At 40.1% G+C, this 22,265-nt stretch overlaps 1 protein-coding gene across 2 annotated transcripts in view; it reads right to left on the bottom strand.

The window, feature by feature from the left end:
- Nucleotides 1-466: 466 nt before the first annotated feature.
- syde2 (synapse defective 1, Rho GTPase, homolog 2 (C. elegans)) overlaps nucleotides 467-22,265 on the bottom strand; it is a 45,396-nt gene continuing 23,597 nt past the window's right edge. For both annotated transcript variants that reach the window (XM_081387232.1, XM_081387231.1), the window contains exons 3-7: nucleotides 20,184-21,310; nucleotides 13,804-13,930; nucleotides 10,883-11,064; nucleotides 7,077-7,308; nucleotides 467-4,335 (exon numbers count right to left, since the gene is read on the bottom strand). In XM_081387232.1, coding sequence (XP_081243358.1) covers nucleotides 3,683-4,335; nucleotides 7,077-7,308; nucleotides 10,883-11,064; nucleotides 13,804-13,930; nucleotides 20,184-21,310 — 2,321 coding nt within the window. In that variant the 3' untranslated portion in view covers nucleotides 467-3,682. The remainder of the gene's footprint in view (nucleotides 4,336-7,076; nucleotides 7,309-10,882; nucleotides 11,065-13,803; nucleotides 13,931-20,183; nucleotides 21,311-22,265) is intronic.

Consider the following 22,265-nt stretch of genomic DNA (forward strand, 5'->3'; position numbering starts at 1 on the left):
TTTTAGATATTTGGACTGGAAACAAGACAAAAATAGTCTAGAATATTTGCTTCAAAACTATGTGAAAATCATCCTGCCCACTCATTCAGATAAAACAATATATTGCTTTAAAATTCGAAGGCTGATTGCGACGAAGGGTCAAGGCCTACAAATGCATCCTACTTTCCCCGGGCCGTGAACGATAGAACGAGTGGATCCTTCACAGCCTATCCCAAGGGCCAAGATTCATTGCATGCCAGTGTTTTTTTGGCAAAGACTCACCTGATATATCAGACTGATGATGACTGAGCTGCCGTGACAGATCGCCAGCTAATGTTCCAGTGACAAATTACAGGAACCGAAATGTGAATCCGCAGAGACTCATTGTAGCCTGACCTTGCTTCAATCACACGACCATCTGTGAAGATAAGCTGCTAAATATATCAAGACATTTAACGAAAAACAGTCGAGTCATCAGGGGCTGCATGAAAAAACCTTTAATGAGATCATATACTTCGCAATATCAGTACAAATAATATCTGCTTTAGTCGCACGTTCATCTTAGCACAACCAAACTTTTACAAAAACCAGGAAAACAAGGAATGTTTTTTATCAAAGCAGCTTACAAGTTTCCTTCTTGCTGACCATGGATCGGTAGAAATCCCTGATCTCTGTACGACAGGGAATCTGATCCCAAATCAGGCTTCAGGAAACCAGATTCAACACTCTAAAGGTGCGGCCACACTGGATTTGCATCAATGCACATTTAAAAGCATGCATACTGAAATCTGCAATCTGGAATAGATAGTTAACATTCAGAATTTAGCATGAGCATCTCATTTTCAAATGAGAAGTCCATATGCAAGACATCATATCCAATTTATATAGCAAAAAAAGTATGTACTTCATACTTTTGCATACTTAAAATCTAGTGTGACCGCCTTACTGAGAGAAAACTGAGACCACGGCCACCGAACAAACCTCCAGTCGACTGCCTTTATTCGCTGGATTTGGTGACGTTGGTGACGTTTACTCAAATTTATTTTGAACAAATCCTTTATTTATATCTTTTATAATGAGATTTTCAAGCAGACTGTAGCATTTCAAGCTGTGGAGACCGAAGCACAATCAGAAAACGAACAGCCCGTGTACAGATTCAGTCCTGGATTCACAAGAACTGCAAATTTACAACCGAGCCGTAAATGTGAGCAGCTGCCAAATGGAAAAAAAACAAAACAAAATTAGAATTTCACTGTAATCAAAATGATCTCTATCTACACGCATAAATACATCCCGCTGTAGGATACACTGAGAAACACTTTATTTTTGACCGTAAAGCTTTTGACCATGCAATGCTCAAATTTCCTGCACTTTCGTGACCACAAAATACTCAAAATCCATACTCATTCTGTGACTGTGGGTTATATCATTACATAGACCCAACAAAATATATATATATATATGTATTTAAGGCTGATCTACAGGCCAAATACTACAAGGTAGCTGACGAACATTTAAATATGCACAAACTGAAGTGTACGTCATCGAAAATACATATTCCAACTATATTCCTATATACATACATGTGTCTGTCAAATACTGATGAGTTTGTATCCCTGGACTGCTGAGAATGATGCATTTACAAATATAATGATCAAAAGTGGGACTGCTGTCGTCATGGTGTTATCATGTTACCACGATCATCACAGACGCCATTTAGATCGCCCTTTTCATTTTTAAGTTAAATTTTGTGTTTAGGGTGCGCCCATCAAAAGCAACATAAACATCAGCAATTTTAAGTTATTATTAATAATTTTTTTTCATCATTAAAGTTCTGCCTAACTATTATTAAATATTAAATTGACTATTTACTACAAGCATATTCATTTTCCGCTGTCCATAGCTTAAGCAGGATGTTTGAAGTAATTTTACAAGGAAAAAAACTCAAACAGCTTCTGTTTTTATTTCGACTGCAACCTCAACTAGACCAGCAGCGTTAGTCGCTCCCTGAAGGAAAGAGTGTTCGGTGTCTGTGACTGCTCTTAGAGAGCCACCTTCCAGCAAAGTTTATCTCCAAAACATCTACCTGAAAGTTAAAAGATTTTAGTTAAAGACCTTGATTAGAATTGGGTGCATTTAATCAGAGCTGGAGCTGAAGGTGGCCTTCCAGGAGCAGGACTGAACACCTCTGGTGTAGTGTGTAAGTGTTAGTACAGGATTAGGGTTAGGATATGACATCCAGAGATTAGAAAGTAAGGTGCAGGGATCTCAAACTACTAGCTAACACCACCTCACTAGGTAATTTGCATTCGAGACCCCTGGTGAAGTGTTCAGGATCATGGGGGGTAGGGTTAGGGTAGGGCGCTCAATCCCGCTCCTGGTGATCTACCACCTCTTTAGGTGATCCCCAATGAGCTGGTTAAAGTGTGTTTGGAGGGCTGGAACTTAAGTCTACAGGAAGCAAGATATCCAGGATCAGGACTGAACACCCCTAGTTTAGGGTGCAAGTGTTAGTACAGGATTAGGGTTAGGATATGACATTCAGAGTTGAGGGTCTAAGGCTCAGGGATCTCAAACAACTGGCTAACACCACCTCACTAGGTAATTTGCATTCGAGAATTCTGTCATCAATTACTTACCCTCATGTTGTTCCAATCCAATAAGACTTTCGTTCATTTTAGGAACACAACTGAAAATATTTGTAATGAAATCTTTGAGATTTCTGTCCCACCATTGAAAGTCTATTCGCCTAAAAACTCTTACGTTTCAAAACGTTTATAAAGAGATTGTAAAATAAATTAACTGCGTGGTTTCATCCAAGCCTTCTGAGGAGACACGCAAGAACCAATGAGGTTTGTTCTCACGCGTCAAGCAAGTACAGTTGAGCTTCGGTTTATGTTCGCTGATAGAAGTCTTATGGATTTGGAATGACATGCGGTGAGTAAATGATGGCAGAATTTACATTTTTGGGTGAACTATCCCTTTCATTAGAACTGGAGCTGAAGGTAGCCTTCCAGGAGCTAGACTGAACTCTCCTGGTTTAGGATAAGGTTAGGATAAAACACTCATAGTCTAGGAAGTAGAGTGCAGCGATCTCAAACTACTCGTTAAAACCACCTAACTAGGTAATCTGCATTTGAGACATCTGGTAAGGGTTAGGGTAGGGTGTTCATTCCCGCTCCTGGTGATCTACCTCTTTAAGTGAACCCCGAAGACCTTGATTAGCTGGTTCAAGTGTGTTTGGAGCTGAAGTCAACAGGAAGCCGGATCACCATGAGCAGGATTGAGTTCCCCTGGTTTAGGATCTGGGATGTATCTGTAGTACCTAGCTCTCCCACCGTAAGGCTTTACACCTGTACCTGAACTAGCCATGCCTCTACCAGCAGGCCCCATAAGTGCATTGGTTTTCATCGTAATGTTTTGTACCTCTGTAGAAAGTAAAAAGCTCTCGCTGTCCTAAGCACCACCTTGACACAATGAAGGCACCTGGCGCACCCCTCAGGGTTCAATGAGTTCTTCTCATAAGAAGAAAAACAATAACGCGATCAACAACATGGAGACCAGGAGACAAACAAAAACACAAATCAGAAGTGAGGAATGTCTTCTTGTACATGCATCCCAAGTGTGCATGGGAGCGAGTAGATCCACAGCGCTTAAGTCTGTAGGGAATCACCGCCATATTTCCACTTCCACTGTTCTATAGTCAATAACCTACGTTGAGCTTGTTCTTGTTGAGCTCCCTCTCCAGGTTGCCAATGAGCGTGTCGATGCTCTCCTGCAAGTCCCGTAGGTTGACCCTGTTGCTGAGTACTGGGCTGATCTCCTGGATCTTCATGTAGGCCTGGTAGGTGTGCTCTTTGGGTCTGTGCTCCTTGTAATCGGGGAGGATCTGATCGCAGGGGCTGATAGGTAGAGGTTCCTCTACTTGTAACCTATCCAACTCTCCTGTATCCTCTTCCTCACTCAATTCCTCCTCTATCTGCATTTCCTCAACCCTCTCCATTGCCTCATCCACCTCGCCAAACTCTTGTTCAGGGACCACATCTTCAGTACCCTTTGGTAAATCCTCCTGTACTGCGTTCAGAGGCTCTTCGCTGGGAACGTCGTCATAGTCGGCCTCCTCCAGGCAGCTCGGTTGGAGGTACGTTTCCCGGCATCGGCTCCAGTCTCCGGCATAACGGTTACTGGGACTGTCCAGGCGTCCAGGTCTGGGTCGCAAAACTCCAGCCATGTCCGCCTCAGTCAAATTCAACACCTGTGGACGCTCCTTTCTCCTCCTTACGGCAGCCGTCACCACTGGGAGCGACTCCATCGGGGCAGGAACCGGAGATGAAGATTTACCCTGAGCGTCCACAACTAAAAGAGAAAGAAAACAATGGACTGATTCATTTGATTACAAATTAACTACACATTTCAGATGATGAGAGAATATATGGAATAACCAGTGTTGGGGAATGTACTTTGAAGTAATTATTTTACTAGATTGAAGCTATTAAAGGAGGCAATATCTTTGTACACATTAAAGAGACAGAGAGAAAAAGGTTTACTAAAATGAACTTTACTAGCACTACTTGATAGAGAGAGGAGAATTTAGGCATTTAGACTTTTAGTTAGTTACCACCCAACACTGACAATTACATATGGGGTTTTTCCATAAAAAACTCAAAGCATGCAGAGCAAATGAGACAGATGCCACAAGACCCTAAAAAACTCAAAAATCCTCACTACCGACACCAAACCAATTTGGCTAAACCTCAAATACTTTTTTGTTGAACTCTGTCCCCCAAAAACACAACCTTCTATTAAACTTGCCACAAACGTTGTAACTCTGGCTGATCTGGTGAAGGAAAGTGGCACAACAGTCATTATTTTTAGCTTCTATTTGAACAAATATGCATGCTAGCAAGATATTAAGATCATGAAAGAATAACAGAAGACACGCAAAGCACACCCGTTAATCCAGTTTACCTGCCCCGATCTAAACCCTCTGGTGATTTTAGCTGCGGCCTACATGTGATGGGACGAGTAAAATAAACAGACAAGCAAAAATGAATATGCAATCTACAAATGAGATCTAAATGATTAGATACGTTATGTTATGTTATATTAGATATGGCATCTTGTGGAACAACTGATTAGTGCAAAAACGAAGTATACCATGGTGCTTCAGGCTTAAATTATGTGTTTTTTTGTTGTTGTTTTTTTTTTTACAATAAAAGTACTTAAAGAATGGGCTTAAGGCTAAAATTTCTATGTTCACGCAACCTGTTAAGCATATGTGATGGTTTTAACTTTGATTAATGATGTTAGGTGATTACCTAAGCTGAGTTAACTATGTTGTTTTGTTTGAAATAGAAATATAATTTTTTGGATACACACGGATTTTGAAATGAGAACTTTTTTTTTTAAAGCATAAACCTAAGAAACAGGCATAACACATAACAAAACAATATAAAAGATGGACTGCCACAGCAAAACTTGAAAAACTTAGCACTTTTCATAATACATATCGTTTCAAGGCAGCTTTACAGAGCTTAGATTTGATGTTTGGATATTTCTTACTGAAAAAAAAAAAACGTGATTTGCAACACAATCTGGAATTTTCTCATTATCATGGTACATACAAATATGGTGGGCTGCTTTTCATGTTAGTAAAAACGTTAATGCAAAACTGATTTGATTGTGTTTGTATTTTGTATATATAAATACACACATATGTATGTATATATTTAAGAAATGTTTGCATGTATATACTGTATATATATTTATACATAATTTATATTATATATAAATATTTTATATATATATAAAAAAAAAATCCTAAATATATACATGCATGTGAGTGTATATATATATATATATGTACAAAATAATCATACACAGTACACACACGTATATTATGTAAACACAAACTTTTATTTTGGATGCGATTAATCGCGAATAATCGTTGCCCAGCACTAAAACAAACACATACACACTGCAGAACATGCGTGACTAAATTGTGTGCCCGTGTAGAGACACACACACACACACACAGTTTGACACACAAGCAGACAAAAAGTCCTCCGCCCCACGGCCTCATGGGAGTTCTCCACGCCTGACGAAGGCTCTTTTATACAGCGAGAGGCCAGTAAACGGGCGATTGTTCTGCCGAGTTGAAGGTTAAGACAGGAATGTGTGTAATTATAGACTGAGGTTTAATGTACCGTTCCTCCGTGCTGAGAGAAGTCACACACACGGAGGAGACGAGACCCCGAACGCACAACAACACAACACACACGCCTGAGCCTTAAAGAAACAGCACACCTAAATGTTACACTTAAAACGGTTGTATAATGTCCCTTTTCACATGATGTAAAATAAGTCTCTGATGTCCCCAGAGTGTGTGTGTGAAGTTTTAGCTCAAAATACCCCACAGATATTTTTATATAGCATGTTAAAGTTGTCACTTTTTGAGGGTGAGCAAAAACGCCTCGTTTTGTCTGTCCCTTTAAATGCAAATGAGCTGCTGCTCCCGGCACAGGGGGCGGAGCTTCAAGAGCTTGCACTCACACACACATGCACTGAAAATTCCAAAAACTTTTAGCCTTTTATGTTCAAACCGGAGTCAGACAATGATGGAGAGACTCGAGAAGAAGTGACAACATGTAGAAGCAACAGGACATTTCTGAACGGTTAGTTGATGAGTTTATGTAGCTTATGTGTAGTTATCTTCACTAACTAGTGATGTCACTAACCCGGGAGAAATGTGGTGTAGTCTCTACCAGCCGTTTGTTGTAGTCCTTAAAAAGTAATTTCTTTAAAATAAAATATCTCTATTTGCTTTGAACTTTGAGCGTTGTAACTTTGCGGATGTTGTTTATGATCAAACAGAAACAAAACACACTAACTAAAGCTAGAAAAGTCAAATCATAATCAACCACCACTTTAAAGACACACTTCAGAAGTTAATCGATCAGGATCAGGTCTTCATCAGCCTGAAGGGGTTTATTCTGAGATCACACACACACACACACACACACACACACACACACACACACACACACACACACACACACACACACACACACAGTGAATAAGGAGTGTCTTGTTCTCACCGGGCCAGAGCTGGAGCAGATAGTGAAGGACCTCGATGTGCTTCTTGAAGTGCAGAGCGCTGGCCAGCTCCTCGGAGTCGATGAAGACCCGGTTCCCGTGACACGACGCCTCCTGCCTCTGGCTGAGCAGAACCGGCCCGAAACACACCGCCAGGTTCTGGCAGGTCATCTTGTTCACCTCGTGATGCGACGCCACACGCTTCAGGTGATCCAGGAGCTTACGCAGGGTCGCCTGGTGAGCAGAAACCACAGCTGAAAACCACACTGGAGTAAAAGTGCAGATCCCTTACAGCGAAAATACGTCACCAATTCCAATCCGACTCGAGTAAAAGTCTTACACCGTGTCCTAACTACACGCGATGCAACGCCGCGACACGCGATAAAAGGTCCTTCTCCATGTTGATCCGAGTGTGTGTCCTATCCAGCCGCGACACGCGACGATTCTATTTTAGAAACGGTTTCTATTTTTCTGCGACGTCGCGCTGGAACAACAAACACAAAGTGTGGCGATGATAATCTCAGGCACTGTTTATGTGCTTTATTTAATGGTAAAAGCGTGTCATGTGACTCTGAATATCATTTAGTGCTCCAGCTTTGAGGCTGTAAAAGCAACAATGGATAATTCACCTCAGACCTTGAAATTAAACAAATGGAAACAAGAACGTTCAAACTGTGATCAAACAAGTGTATTCTTTGACAAAGATTGTTTTAGTAACTCAGTAGCCTATGTGTTTGAATAATGTTTAAATAGTGTAATATTTGTGAATTTGATTATGTAGCGACTTATCCATTTTCTTGCGAGTGCCGTCAAGATTACTCTCTGGTGCCGCAGACTCCGCCCGCACACTGTTCTGATAGGCTGACTCCGCCCACACACTGTTCTGATTGGCTGACTCCGCCCACACACTGTTCTGATAGGCTGACTCCGCCCACACACTGTTCTGATAGGCTGACTCCGCCCGCACACTGTTCTGATAGGCTGACTCCGCCCACACACGTCATATTTTGTTCTGATTGGCTGACTCCGCCCACACACTGTTCTGATTGTCTGACTCCGCCCACACACTGTTCTGATTGGCTGACTCCGCCCACACACTGTTCTGATAGGCTGACTCCGCCCACACACTGTTCTGATAGGCTGACTCCGCCCACACACGTCATATTTTGTTCTGATTGGCTGACTCCGCCCACACACTGTTCTGATTGTCTGACTCCGCCCACACACTGTTCTGATTGGCTGACTCCGCCCACACACTGTTCTGATAGGCTGACTCCGCCCACACACTGTTCTGATAGGCTGACTCCGCCCACACACGTCATATTTTGTTCTGATTGGCTGACTCCGCCCACACACTGTTCTGATTGTCTGACTCCGCCCACACACTGTTCTGATTGACTGACTCCGCCCACACACTGTTCTGATTGACTGACTCCGCCCACACGGCTATCTGATTTGAACAGTACTTCAGTATTTTGACTCATAGATGCACCTCGACACCTTGAAAATAAACAATTGATTTGTAAGATGAGAAATCGTGTTAATTTTCTAAAATCAAAATAAAACTGAATATTGCAATAAATCAAGGTAGACACGACAGCCTCTTAAACGTCTGCGAACTCTCGAGTCTCAGTTCAGCTCAAGTGCACAAAAGGCCGTAAATAAACCAATCTGTGACCCTGGACCACAAACCCAGTCACATGGGTCAATTTTCTGAAATTGAGATGTATACATCTTCTGAAAGCTGAATAAATAATCTTTCCACTGATACGATAGGACAATATTTGGCTGAGATACAACTATTGACCATCTGGAATCTGAGGGAGCAAAAAAATCTGAAATTGAGAAAATCTCCTTTAAAGTTGTTCATTTATGTTGGCGATTGTGCTGCATTCACTCACAAAAATACATGTTTTATATATTTACGGTAGGAAATTTACTAAATATCTTCATGAAACACGATCTTTACTTAATATCCTGATGATTTTTGGCATAAAAGAAAAATGGATAATTTTGACCCATGTAATGTATTGTTGGATATTGCCACAGATAAACCCGTGCGACTCGAGACTGGTGACGTGAGCCAGGGCCACATATCCTTCAAAACGGTTTATTTATAGCGGATAAATAAATGAATGTTAAGTTAAGTTAAATAGTCCCAGTGTACTTGCACTGAAAGCGCTGGTTTCGGCCTCATCATGACCTCATCTCCTAAATCAAACACCTGATTCAGCAAATACCTGCACTCGCATTCATGCAGAGCGTCATCGCTGACCAGTGTGTGTGAGTAAAGGCGAAACACACAGATACAGTTCCTTCAATGCCTTTAGACGACGATAACGCTTCTTTATAGCCATGCAGAATGTAATGTGTAATGTATTGGAGTAAAAAGTATGTTTACTTGTTCAAAAATGTAGTCAAGTCGAGAGTAAAAGTTGCTAATATATTTGATACTCAGTAAAATTACAAAGAAACCAAGAAATACTTAAAGATGCTGTATCATTTTCACTCTACGAAAGCACAAAAATACCATAATATGCTTGCAGATATTGAGGAAACATGCTGAGTCTACAGTTATTTTACTCTGGAATCTGCGTTTCCAGGCTGGAATGTTTGTTATTGTTTTGGTCTGTGATACTACACTTTGTCAATTTTCATTGTCCATTCGCTCGTTCCTGTTGCGTGTCTCAAACTGGCGACCCGTGTGAGCGTCGAGTCTGCGGAGGCGGGGCGGGAGAAACCACGATCTCTGATATTTTGATTTGGGCTGCAGTACCTATGTCCACCACTAGCTGTCAATCTTACAGACTGCACCTTTAAAGGGATAGTTCACTTTGAAATTAATTTTTGATATGTTTTAGCTTACCTCAAGGGCATCCAAGATGTACGTGTCTTTGTTTCCGCAGTAGTTTCAATTTTGATATTTTTAGGTCAAACCGTTCTTGTCTGTCAGTCATATAATGCAGGTCGATGGTCACTGTCTCAAAACACAAGCACAGAGTCCAAATTAAAACAATTCCCCATCGTCCAAATGAAACAATTCCCCATCATAAGTACACATTGATGGCCTAAGACACGAAACGAGCGGTTTGTGTGAGAAAACGAACAGTATTTATATCGCTGTTATCTCTTGAAAACAGCACACGTCCAAATGATCTGACGGCGCGGGCGGGTATAGATATATACATAGATGTTGCCTTGGCTACGGTTTCGTTCCAATGAACTGCAGTAGCGAAGGCGACATCTAGTGTATACATCTATACCCGCATAGATATATACACTAGATGTCGCTTGGCTACGGTTTCGTTCCAATGAACTGCAGTAGCCAAGGCGACATCTATGTATATATCTATACCTGCCCGCGCCGTCAGATCATTTTGACGTGTGCTGTTTTCAAGAGATAACAACGATATAAATACTGTTCGTTTTCTCACACAAACCGCTCGTTTCGTGTCTTAGGCCATCAATGTGTACTTATGATGGGGAATTGTTTCATTTGGACGATGGGGAATTGTTTTAATTTGGACTCTGTGCTTGTGTTTTGAGACAGTGACCATCGACCTGCATTATATGACTGACAGACAAGAACGGTTTGACCTAAAAATATCAAAATTGAAACTACTGCGGAAACAAAGACACCTACATCTTGGATGCCCTTAAGGTAAGCTAAAACATATCAAAAATTAATTTCAAAGTGAACTATCCCTTTAAGTACAGTAACTAATTACATTTCCTCAGATACTTCACACCACTGGCGGAAACACACGTGAGAACATGGATAACAGACGCTTCCCGAATATTCCCGTACCTTCTCGACGTCGGGCAGGATCTCCATCAGGCTGACGGCGTGATCCGTGTCGATCGGGTCGTTCTCGCACACGCCGGTTCCCATGAGCAGCGGCCGCTTCGACATCGACTCCAGAACCGACTCGTACAGCGGCGGAGTGATCAGAGGATGAGGGAGCTCTCGCAGGAAGTCCTTCAGCACGCCTGCAGACACACACACAAATATGATTATGATAAATCATTTCAATAAATAAATGAAAAAGTAAAAAATAAATAACTTATAAGAATTAGATTAAATAAATTAAGAAAAAATGTAATTAAACAAAAAATTTAAAAATGTAACAAAAATTAGATTATACTTAGACTTCTAAAATTAGATAATCCATAAATAATAGATTAATACATACATTTAAATAAATACATAATAAACAAATACATAAATGTACAGATTATAAATAAAAAAATAAGTAAGAATTAAATCAATCAATAAAAATAAATAAAATAATATAGATAATGTTTAAATAAATAAATAAAAAGTAAAATAATTGATATAAATGTAAAAAGAAATAATAAAAATAAGACTTAAATAAACAAGTAAATAACAAATAACTAATAAGAATTACATAAAAAATTAAGAAAAATCAAAGAAAATAAAACATAAATAAAAACAAACAAACAAACAAATTAAAAAATATAAGATAAAAATTTGATTATAATAAATCCATAAATGATAGATTCAAATAGATACAAATATAATTTAAATAAATCCATAAAAGTACAAATTATAAATTATCAAAATAAGAATTAAACCAATTAATAAAAATAAAGTAAAATAATATAAATAATATTTAAATAAATAAACAAAAATAAGAAAATAAATAAACAAATAAATAAATATAAAATAATTCATAAAATAAAAAAATAAGTAATAAAAACAAGATTTGAATAAACAAAGAAAAAAAATGAATAACAAGAATTAGATTAAAATAAATTAAGAAAACTTGATTTAAAAAACAAAAATAAACAAAAAAAATTATGACAAATAAAAATTGGATTATAATAAATCCATAAATAAAGGAGGAAGTCCATCAACATCAAACATCTTTAATAAAAATATAAATAAATAATAAAAACAAGGATTAACATAAATAAACAAATAAATTAATGTTAAATAATTAATAAAAATGGAATAATAAATAGTAAAAATAAGACTTTAAATAAATAAAAATGTAAATAAATAATATATTTATTTTAAGTAAATACACACACACACACACACACACACACACACACACACACACACTTGAATGTGTGGTTTACGGGGCTGAGCCAGAGCTGAATACAGACACACACAGACACACACACACACACACGTTTATTTAGCTATACTTTGTGGGGACTATCCATAGATGTAAAAATGTTTATACTGTACAAACTGTAGATTCTCTTCCCTTACAATAACTTTAAACAACCGTCTGTGTTTTTACATCTTCATAAAAGCTCCTTCTGTGTGATTAATAAACTTGTTTCCTCACGAGGACCAAATCAAGTCCCACAAGCATTTCAGACTCAGTGACAGAGAGATTTTCCATCGGCCAATTAACAGACTGTAAATAGAAGCGCTAATTCAGTCAGACGTGACCTCTGACCTGGGAAGTGTGTGACAGCAGCATGTCATGAGCAGCAACTAAAGACACACACTCAGTCTCACACACACACACAACCTGCTTAACGTACACTACACTATATATCCTGCATACTAATTTTACAGTGTGCATTCAGCAATGACAAACACTATTATCACATGACATTCAGTCATCATCTCAGAAATAAGCATTTTTGAATACAACTTTATGCAAACGTGTCAACATTTGTCAGAACACTGAAATAATTAGTAATGAAGTAGATGAAAAACTCTGGTTGACTTTGAGTTGAGGGTGTTGCATTGTGGGATATTTGACATGTGTGTTCTGGTTGTATATGTCACAATTTGTCAAGTATTTTCATACACCATACTTCTAGTTATTACTTCAGTGCACAGGACGCCAGGTTTCTGTATGCACAGAATATCTTACACTTCTTAAATATATCTACACTTCCTTAATTATATATTGCAATATTAAATATGTATTGAGGTCATGTGACAACAGTTTAACATACTACAATGTTAAACATTCATAAATGCATAAATGCACAAACAAATGCATGAATAAAAACATAAATAAATAAATGCATGGATAAATAAGTGCATAAATAAATATGTGCTTGATATGTAAATGTGGGCTATAGATAGCAACAGACTGATTGGCTGGCTGGTGGCCAGATGCATGATGGGACTTTGAGCCACACATTGGTTTAAAAGGCAAATAAACACCACCTGCTCATACAAAACTACACAGCGGGCATCAAGCTCACACAACACACACACACACACACACACACACACACACACACACACACACACACACACACACACACACACACACACACACACACACACACACACACACACACACACACACACACACACACACACACACACACACAGAACGGTGAGAAAACACCACACAGAAGCTTCAATGCTTAAACACACACCTGAAGACCTAAAGTCTCTTCTGCTCATCAGTACTGCATTTACTGGATCAACATACAGTGAGATATGAGTCCAGTGTAGAACAGCTGTTTTCCTGCCAAATCTCACTACTAACTGACTCAACCAGGCCCCGCCCCTTTATTCTGCGCATGAATTATTATAATGAGGAATACTGTGACGTGTTCCCGGAAGAAACTCAAGATACAATGGAGGCGTTTCAGGAGTTCAGAAACACTGACACTGATATAGAGAAGAACTCAACATTACACACTAAACACAGATGGAAAAGAAGAATAGATGCTCTTTATTGCTCCAAAAATAAGCATAAATAGTGTGACACGTGTTCATACCTGTGATGACGTTGACATCCGGGTAGTTGTTTTCTGAGAGCTCGACGCTGTGACTGTCCCTCTCGAACGCTTCCCGAAGCTCCTTCTTCACCGCAGCCGAACCACAGAGACGATACAGACCCACCACCTGTCAATCAAACACACCAGCTGTCAATCAAACACGCCACCTGTCAATCAAACACACCACCAGCTGTCAATCAAACACACCACCAGCTGTCAATCAAACACACCAGCTGTCAATCAAACACGCCACCTGTCAATCAAACACGCCACCTGTCAATCAAACACACCACCAGCTGTCAATCAAACACACCACCAGCTGTCAATCAAACACACCAGCTGTCAATCAAACACACCAGCTGTCAATCAAACACACCACCAGCTGTCAATCAAACACACCACCAGCTGTCAATCAAACACACCACCTGTAAATCAAACACACCAGCTGTCAATCAAACACACCACCAGCTGTCAATCAAACACACCACCAGCTGTCAATCAAACACACCACCAGCTGTCAAACACACCACCAACTGTCAATCAAACACACCAGCTGTCAATCAAACACACCACCAGCTGTCAATCAAACACACCAGCTGTCAATCAAACACACCACCAGCTGTCAATCAAACACACCAGCTGTCAATCAAACACACCACCAGCTGTCAATCAAACACACCAGCTGTCAATCAAACACACCACCAGCTGTCAATCAAACACACCAGCTGTCAATCAAACACGCCAGCTGTCAATCAAACACGCCACCTGTCAATCATGTGACAACAGTTTAACATACTACTATGTTAAACATTCATAAATGCATAAATGACTGCATAGATGCACAAATAAATGCATGATTAAACAAATGCATGAATAAAAACATAAATAAATAAATAAAATATAGAGAATATAGTTCACAGAGTTCAGTCTTGTATTAAAACGCATCCAGCAGTGATTCATCATCAACAATGAGTGTCTGTGTGTGTGTGTGTGTGTGTGTGTGTGTGTGTGTGTGTGTGTGTGTCTGTGTGAGAGTGTCTGTGTGTGTGTGTGTGTGTGTGTGTGTGTGTGTGTGTGTGTGTGAGTGTCTGTGTGAGAGTGTCTGTGTGAGTGTCTGTGTGTGTGTGTGTGTGTGTGTGTGTGTGTGTGTGTGTGTGTGTGTGTGTGTGTGTGAGTGTCTGTGTGAGAGTGTCTGTGTGAGTGTCTGTGTGTGTGTGTGTGTGTGTGTGTGTGTGTGTGTGTGTGTGAGTGAGTGAGCGCGTGTCTGTGAGTGTGTGTGTGTCTGTGTGTGAGTGTCTGTGAGTGAGTGTCTGTGTGTGTGTGAGTGTGTGTGTGTGTGTCTGTGTGTGTGTGTGTGTGTCTGTGTGTGAGTGTCTGTGAGTGAGTGTCTGTGTGTGAGTGTGTGTGTGTCTGTGTGTGTGTGTGTGTGTGAGTGTGTGTGTGTGTGTGTGTGTGTGTGTGTGTGTGTGTGTGTGTGTGTGTGTGTGTCTGTGTGTGAGTGTCTGTGTGAGTGTGTGTGTGTGAGTGTCTGTGTGTGTGTGTGTGTGTGAGTGAGTGAGCGCGTGTCTGTGAGTGTGTGTGTGTCTGTGTGTGAGTGTGTGTGTTAAACTCTAAAAATGTCAACCAGAGGAAATAATAGCTTGTTAAAAGCAGCGGAGGAGTTTCCTGAATCCACCGAAACCTTCCTCTTTTCTTCCGCTACTGAAGGACACATCCTGACTCTGGGCTAGTCTTCAGTTCCGCTGTCACTCCTCATGTGACCACAGACTCCACGCGACCGCTAACGTGACATGCATTAAACCAAACCAGGAGTTTCTGACTTGGGCAGCAGCCAAACGTCTCCACCAGACTCTCCGCTGGGCTCCGGAACGGCTCTTTAGCAGGGCGAGCTTTAGAGGTCACAGGCTAATGCGTGAAAATAGCAGTTCAAAATGAGCAATAATAATTTAGAGAATTTATGAATTCAAAGGTACATTTCACCCAATTTAAAAATATAATATAAATAACCATGCAATTTTGTTGTATGGTAAAAGTGTAAGTCCATTTTTAGATGAACTATTCCTTTAAAACCCTCTGGTGCTCCTCATGTGTCGGTCAAAAATTACAGATTTTTTTTTTTCCAATGAAAGGATTGTACTATATTTTAGTTTGATAATGTTTTTTATTTAATATTTTGTATTTTTAGGGGATTTTATGGTACTACATTATATTTACGCTGTATTTATAATCCATTTATTCGCGTTTTGAGCATAGACCTGAAAATTCTATTTCCAACTTAAACTGTGGTAAATCTTGAATACTTTAGAGCGACAGACTGAAGTTTGATCTCTGTTCAAAGACGACACTTGGCAGATTATTGCTGAAGTTAAAAATTTTTTTTTTTAAAGGTGAACTTAAAAAAAGTTACAGAATTGTACGTTTATTGTTATGAAAAATGCACAAAAATACTATTTTCAATTGTTATATGAAATCTATATTTTCAAAAACACATTTTACTCTAAAACTGCAAGAAAATCAAAGCCATAAATCTAAACAAGTCGTGTTTTAAATTTGAGTTTGATATCTTATAAAATGATCTTTCAGTGAGAGTGTGTTCGGCTGCAGTACCAAACGCTTCCACTAGAGGGAATACGTCTCATTCATTTCCAAGAACAACACAAGTGGGACTGTTTCTTTCAGGACCTTTAACCTTTTCAAATCATGTCCATGATTTTTTGTGTGTTCACATAGCAAGTGCCAAAACCTTCACTACGTTTCGTACCATTCTGATTAAAAAAAAAAAAAAAAACGTTACATTTTTCGTTCAAAAATGACCAAAGAGCACCAGAGGGTTAAAGAGGCGAGAAGGGCTGGGGAAAAACCCTCACGGCATACAGCCAATCATTAACCCACACAAACACACACTGGGTGGATGTTTCCTGCGGCCATAGTTCATAAGAAGCAATCCTTCAGCATACGTGACCTTCGTATGTCGTGCGTCTTAAGACAAACTAGAAAAGCTTTACTAAAGTTCACACACACAGTGATCAGCAAAGCTTTGACCTTAAAACAAGTTCACTTATTTCAGTTACCAAGAATATTATAGTAACTCCAATTCAGTGAACTAAATACAGAACAACCACTACATAGAATCTACTTCATATTAGCAGTGAACACAATTAATGTCTCAAACTGTAGTGTGCTACATTGTTGTCACATGACCTACCTAGCATATTCACATTAGTAGAAACATCTAATTATCATCTCAGAAATAAATGCAATAATTGCACATTTGTGCTTTTCTGGTACAGTGATACCACAGAAATACAACAGTGAAAAATGACGTTTTAGCTGTAGTGTAGGGTACTTAAATACTGCATACAGTATATACTGCATAGTGCATACAGTATATAGTGCAAATAGTGCAAAACAAACGAGAAAAAAGCTGAATAATACTATGCAATAGTACGAGGTATGCAATAACCAATGTTTTAAACTAGTATGCTGCATTTGTCACATGACTTCACTATGTTGCATGAATCCAGGAACAATTCTTGTTGCTTTTGGCTACAAATGTAGTTGTTCCTTCAGATGCTAACAAATCTTAAACACTGCATACTAACTTAAAATAGTATGTGACTTTTTTATGAAAATTTTGGCCGATACCGATAACCGATAATTCTTTATATTTGAAAGCCGATAACCGATATATTGGTTATACACTCTATCCAAAATTGTATATAATTTTCGAGAGCCTGATTACAAATACAAAAGTCTCACCATTAAAAGCCATGTTGCAAGCACACAATTATAATGTTCTCATTATAATTTTACGTAGCTTATATGACAGGCACTTTAACTGTGTTTTCCTTTCTTCCAATCATATTTAAAGCAATTGAAAATAATCCATTATTTATTGGCTTTCATATATCTGCAAAATTTTCTTATCAGGCCGAAAACGATGACATTAAAAATGAACATATATTGGTCGATACCGATATGGTCGGCGATATATCGTGCATTCCTATCTACACAGTTGTCACATGACCTTGCTAGGTTACATCATCTAAAAAAATTACAGCACAAGAGTGCAACTTTAGCTGTAGATTTAGCATTCGGAGGCTAATAAAACTTCACAAAAGGGTCATCTGAGGTAAAAAAAAAAAAACTTTAAAGCCTTCCCAAAGGATCTTCTTTAGACCAAAGGGGCTGAAACTTTCTCAGCTGGTCCAGAATCAGATTTTCCATGTGTGTGTGTATTGGTGGTACATCTGATCTGAGAACAGCAGACAAGAGCTGTTTTGAGGGTTGACAGCAGACACACTTGGTGGGATGAATGGACGAGAACAGCATTAAACTCTGGGTGACACTGTAACAGAGACAGATTGTGTGTGTGTGTGTGTGTGTGTGTGTGTGTGTGTGTGTGTGTGTGTGTGTGTGTGTAACAGAGATAAATGGCTAGAACTTTGGCAATATGCCTGTGCACACAAACCATGGAGAGGCCTTGCTAAATTTGTTTGTGTGAGTGTGTAATGTCCATGGACAAGGACTTTAGAACGGTTGGCGAGCTCACTTTAACCAAAGCCTAACAAACGACAGAAGACACTCGTACACACAAGAGCATAATTTCTGGGCAACTAGGCTACATTCATACTGCAAGTCTTAGTGCTCCATTTTTTTGTTTAGCTGTTCATAAATTTTTTAAATGCGGCTAATATCAGATTTGAGTGTGAAATGGTTACGATCTGGTCACCCACTGAAGCTAAGCAGGGAAAGCCATGTTACTGCTGGAAGAGGTGTTAGTGAGGCCAGTAGGGGGCGCTCACCCTGTGGTCTGTGTGTGTTCAAGCCAAGCGGCAACCTTCCTGTCTCTCTCTTGAATCCAACACATAAGTGACTTAAACTGCAATTCATCGACTGGCCACTAGAGACCGGCTGCAGAAGAGAGTCAATCCAATAAACCCCATGTTAAAATGCCCAACTTTACAGCAGAAAAAAAACATGTTTACAGGCTGGTACAAAAAGTGGTTTTGGTCTATAAAGCTAATGTTGCCCTTCATGACGACTGTGAGGGGGGTGATTTCTTTTACAACTCATCCGTTTACATTTATATTAAGCCTTAAAGTTCTGCATAATTGAGGGCGTGGCCACTTGAGTGACAGGTGGATTGCCGCTGATGTCACTACTAGCCGTTTGACTGCCACTTTGGGCTTAAAAAATGCTCTTCAGGAACACTACGGGTGACGTCACGCTAGGCACATATTTTTTTTTTACAGTCTATGGCCCTAACGCCTCAGTATAGTGATGGGAACACTAAGCACCGTCCTTCGGATGAGACATTAAACCGAGCTCCTGACTCTCTATAGTCATTAAAAATCCCATGACACTTCTTGTATAGAGTAGGGGTGTAACCCCGGTGTCCCGGCCAAATTCCCTCCATTTGCCCTTATCAATCATGGCTTCCAAATAATCCCTTCCCACTCAATAGGCTCTATCACTCTCTCTCCTCTCCACCTATAGCTGGTGTGTGCTGAGCGCAATGTCTCCAAGTGGACGCTCCACACTGGAGGTGGTTGTGGAGAGACCCCTGACATGATTGTAAAGCGCTTTGGGTCTACAGAAGTACATAGTACAGCACTATATGAAATGCACAGATGGATGCAGCATGCTGTCATACAGAAGTAAACATGGAGGTAGGACTGCACGAATAATTGCAATTGACATGAAATTGAGCCGTGCTGCACTGACAAGCTGCACATAAAATAATCGCAGCCTTTGCCAAATCCCGTGTGGTTTCATTTCGATTAATCGTGCAGCCCTACATCGAGGCCACTGAAGTCAAGGTTTACACATTCATTTATAAGGTAAAGTGGTGCAAATTGGTTTGGATGAGAAGGATGAGGAAAAAAGTTTATAGTTTATAGAAAAGTTTATAGTTTTGCTTGTATAGTAGAGCTGTCAACATTGTAAGACCTCACTGTCACTCCACTGACTACCTTGGCAGCTGTCTTCCATATTAATATGGAATATCGGATATGGGAAATTTCGCCTGCAGTCTGAATCTAAGCCATGGAGTTACATGAGTGCGTTATTTCTGGGCTACTAGTGGGATTGAATTAAACTGCAAAACTCAAGCAAGTTTCACAAACATTTCTACTTCTCTTTCTGACCCATCACTGTTAGCCCCGTTTCAAACTCTTCTAGGAATCTTTTTTGTGATGCTGCTCATAAAGTCGACGTATCAAAGGCTTATTTACAGTTAGAGATTAAATTGGAATAGAAGAACTTTGTACCAAGTAATTTGGCATCAAAATAATTACACAGTTCACCTTTAACTTGGAGATTTGATTAGGAACTGCATGCAGGTTAAAAAGCCTAAAAGATCTGCTGCCCTCACTCACCTGACAACCCCTCCTCTCGATCTCAGAGATGCATTTCTCGATAAGCAGTGGAACCATTAATCCAGATGCTTCCCGTTCCACCACACGCCAGGCCTCTACGCCGAACACCTGCGTTTCGTGATCCCCGTCCGGGCCATCGAGAGAGTTCTGCCTCTGCTCCATGAGACTCAGCTTTACGTAGATCATCCCACGCGGTTCCAGACGGACCGCAAGCTGGTGTGTCTTACTCACGCGAAACAACGCCGGGAGAATCACGGATCCGTGGCAGCACACCCGGTTCCGTCGCGGCGTTGATTCCCAACTGAAGACCACAAGTTTGAGGTGCTGAGCGTTCTCCAACTCGATGTTAAAGGTGTGGTCCATGTCCAGAAAGGCCGTGCGACAGGTTAGCAAAGCCGTACGAGCTTTATTGACAGAGTCCACCTGAATGGCACAGTAGACATTGCGGGAATCAACCCGCGGCGGCTTCAAGTCCTCTGCACCATAGAAGTGCAAACTCATTAGTCCCGAGATGAACGTTAGGCACTTCGGCTGCTCGGAGAAACTGTACGATCGGAAGGCATCGATATCCAGCTCTGTGCCGGGAAGCTTCGGACTTCCGCCATTCCCATTGGGATCTCGGGCTTTGTAGTTCTTTCTTTCCGAGTTGCCGTGTTTCCCCGACTTGGCCACAAGTTCAGGCGAGTCTCCGTCACTTAGATAACCTCCCTTACTTGCCGATTTGGGAATGCCGCCACTGTTGCTCCTTCTTTTATCAAAGTTGTGCTGAGTAGAAACACTGCTGTCAAGATGGTACCGCCAAATCACATTACCACTCGCCAATGCAGTCGTAACACCCGACGGAGACAGTCTGGGCCGGGACTGGCCCAGTTCTGCAATCCCATTGGCTCTAGTTGAGTGAGCCCTTGGTTCTGATTGGCTGTTGCTGATGGACACATTGTTAGGTGTCCCTTTAACGCTAAGCTTCCGACTAAGATCAGGCAGCTTCTTCATCTTCATAGAAAGTTTCCGGACAGTCCGTGGTGACTTGATTTTATCGGGAAAAGACCAGTTGATAGCTGTGCTCCTTTTAGCTGGGTTTGGACTAGAAGAGGGAGAAAGTCCACCAGTGGATTGCTCTGAGGGATCTATGGGAAGAAAAGGAGGGTTAAATGAGTAAATTGCCCCTAGTCATTGTGAAAAACCAAACCTAAGTCTACATTTTGAAGTCCATGCTGTGGTGTAAATCCAGCTTTTAATGATGTTTATGTGTCTATGTGGTGTTTTTAATATGCTTTAAGACAAAGCATGTGTAAATTCATAAGTCATTGCTGAGTATTTCCTCCTTAAAACTGCAGTGAACCAAAGACAGTCTCAAAAACACGCTTTGAAATCGCTGGTGTTTCTGACGTCACAAACTACCTTGTAACCAATCAGATCAACGTGTGATCGTCAACCAGTGGATCTCTGAGCTGAGTGAGTGAGTGGAGGCGGGGCTCATTTGCATATTCATAGAACCACGCATACTAAATGAGGCAAGGGTGTCGAGTTACATTCAAGCTATTTTAAGGCATAAAGACATTATTATCAAGGAAAAAAAACTTTAAATATATAATTTTGGTGATCAAAGATGAGTTTTAAGGGATACAATTATCGACTACAGGAGGACTTTAATTAAATCATTATTAAAGAAACATACACACAAAAACAACACAAATAAAACCTTATTAAAGTTGATAGATGCATCAAAGTAATTTTCTAGAACTGCATGCCAAATTCTTTTCTGAACGTAACAGTGATTTGGGATGTTTAAAGCAAGATACTTAATCAGCAGAAGCAGACAAGAGTGTTTTAAGGACTTTAATTCAGTGCAACTGGCGCTTAATAGTTCAGCTGCACATATTAACACTTCTTACATCTTCAGTTATTCAAAGACTTACAGTCAAACACACATGTATTCAGACTCCTTCAACATTTCTCACATTATCTCTATATATATAGAATGGTAGTAAAATATGAGCAGAACTCAGTTGATGTTTGACTGGTTTTGTCCGTCCTTCTGTTAGACTGTCTCACACATGAATTATGTTGAATATCTGTCAG

This window comes from Scardinius erythrophthalmus, assembly GCF_964197995.2.
Source record: "Scardinius erythrophthalmus genome assembly, chromosome: 15".
In the NCBI taxonomy this organism is placed as follows: domain Eukaryota; kingdom Metazoa; phylum Chordata; class Actinopteri; order Cypriniformes; family Leuciscidae; genus Scardinius; species Scardinius erythrophthalmus.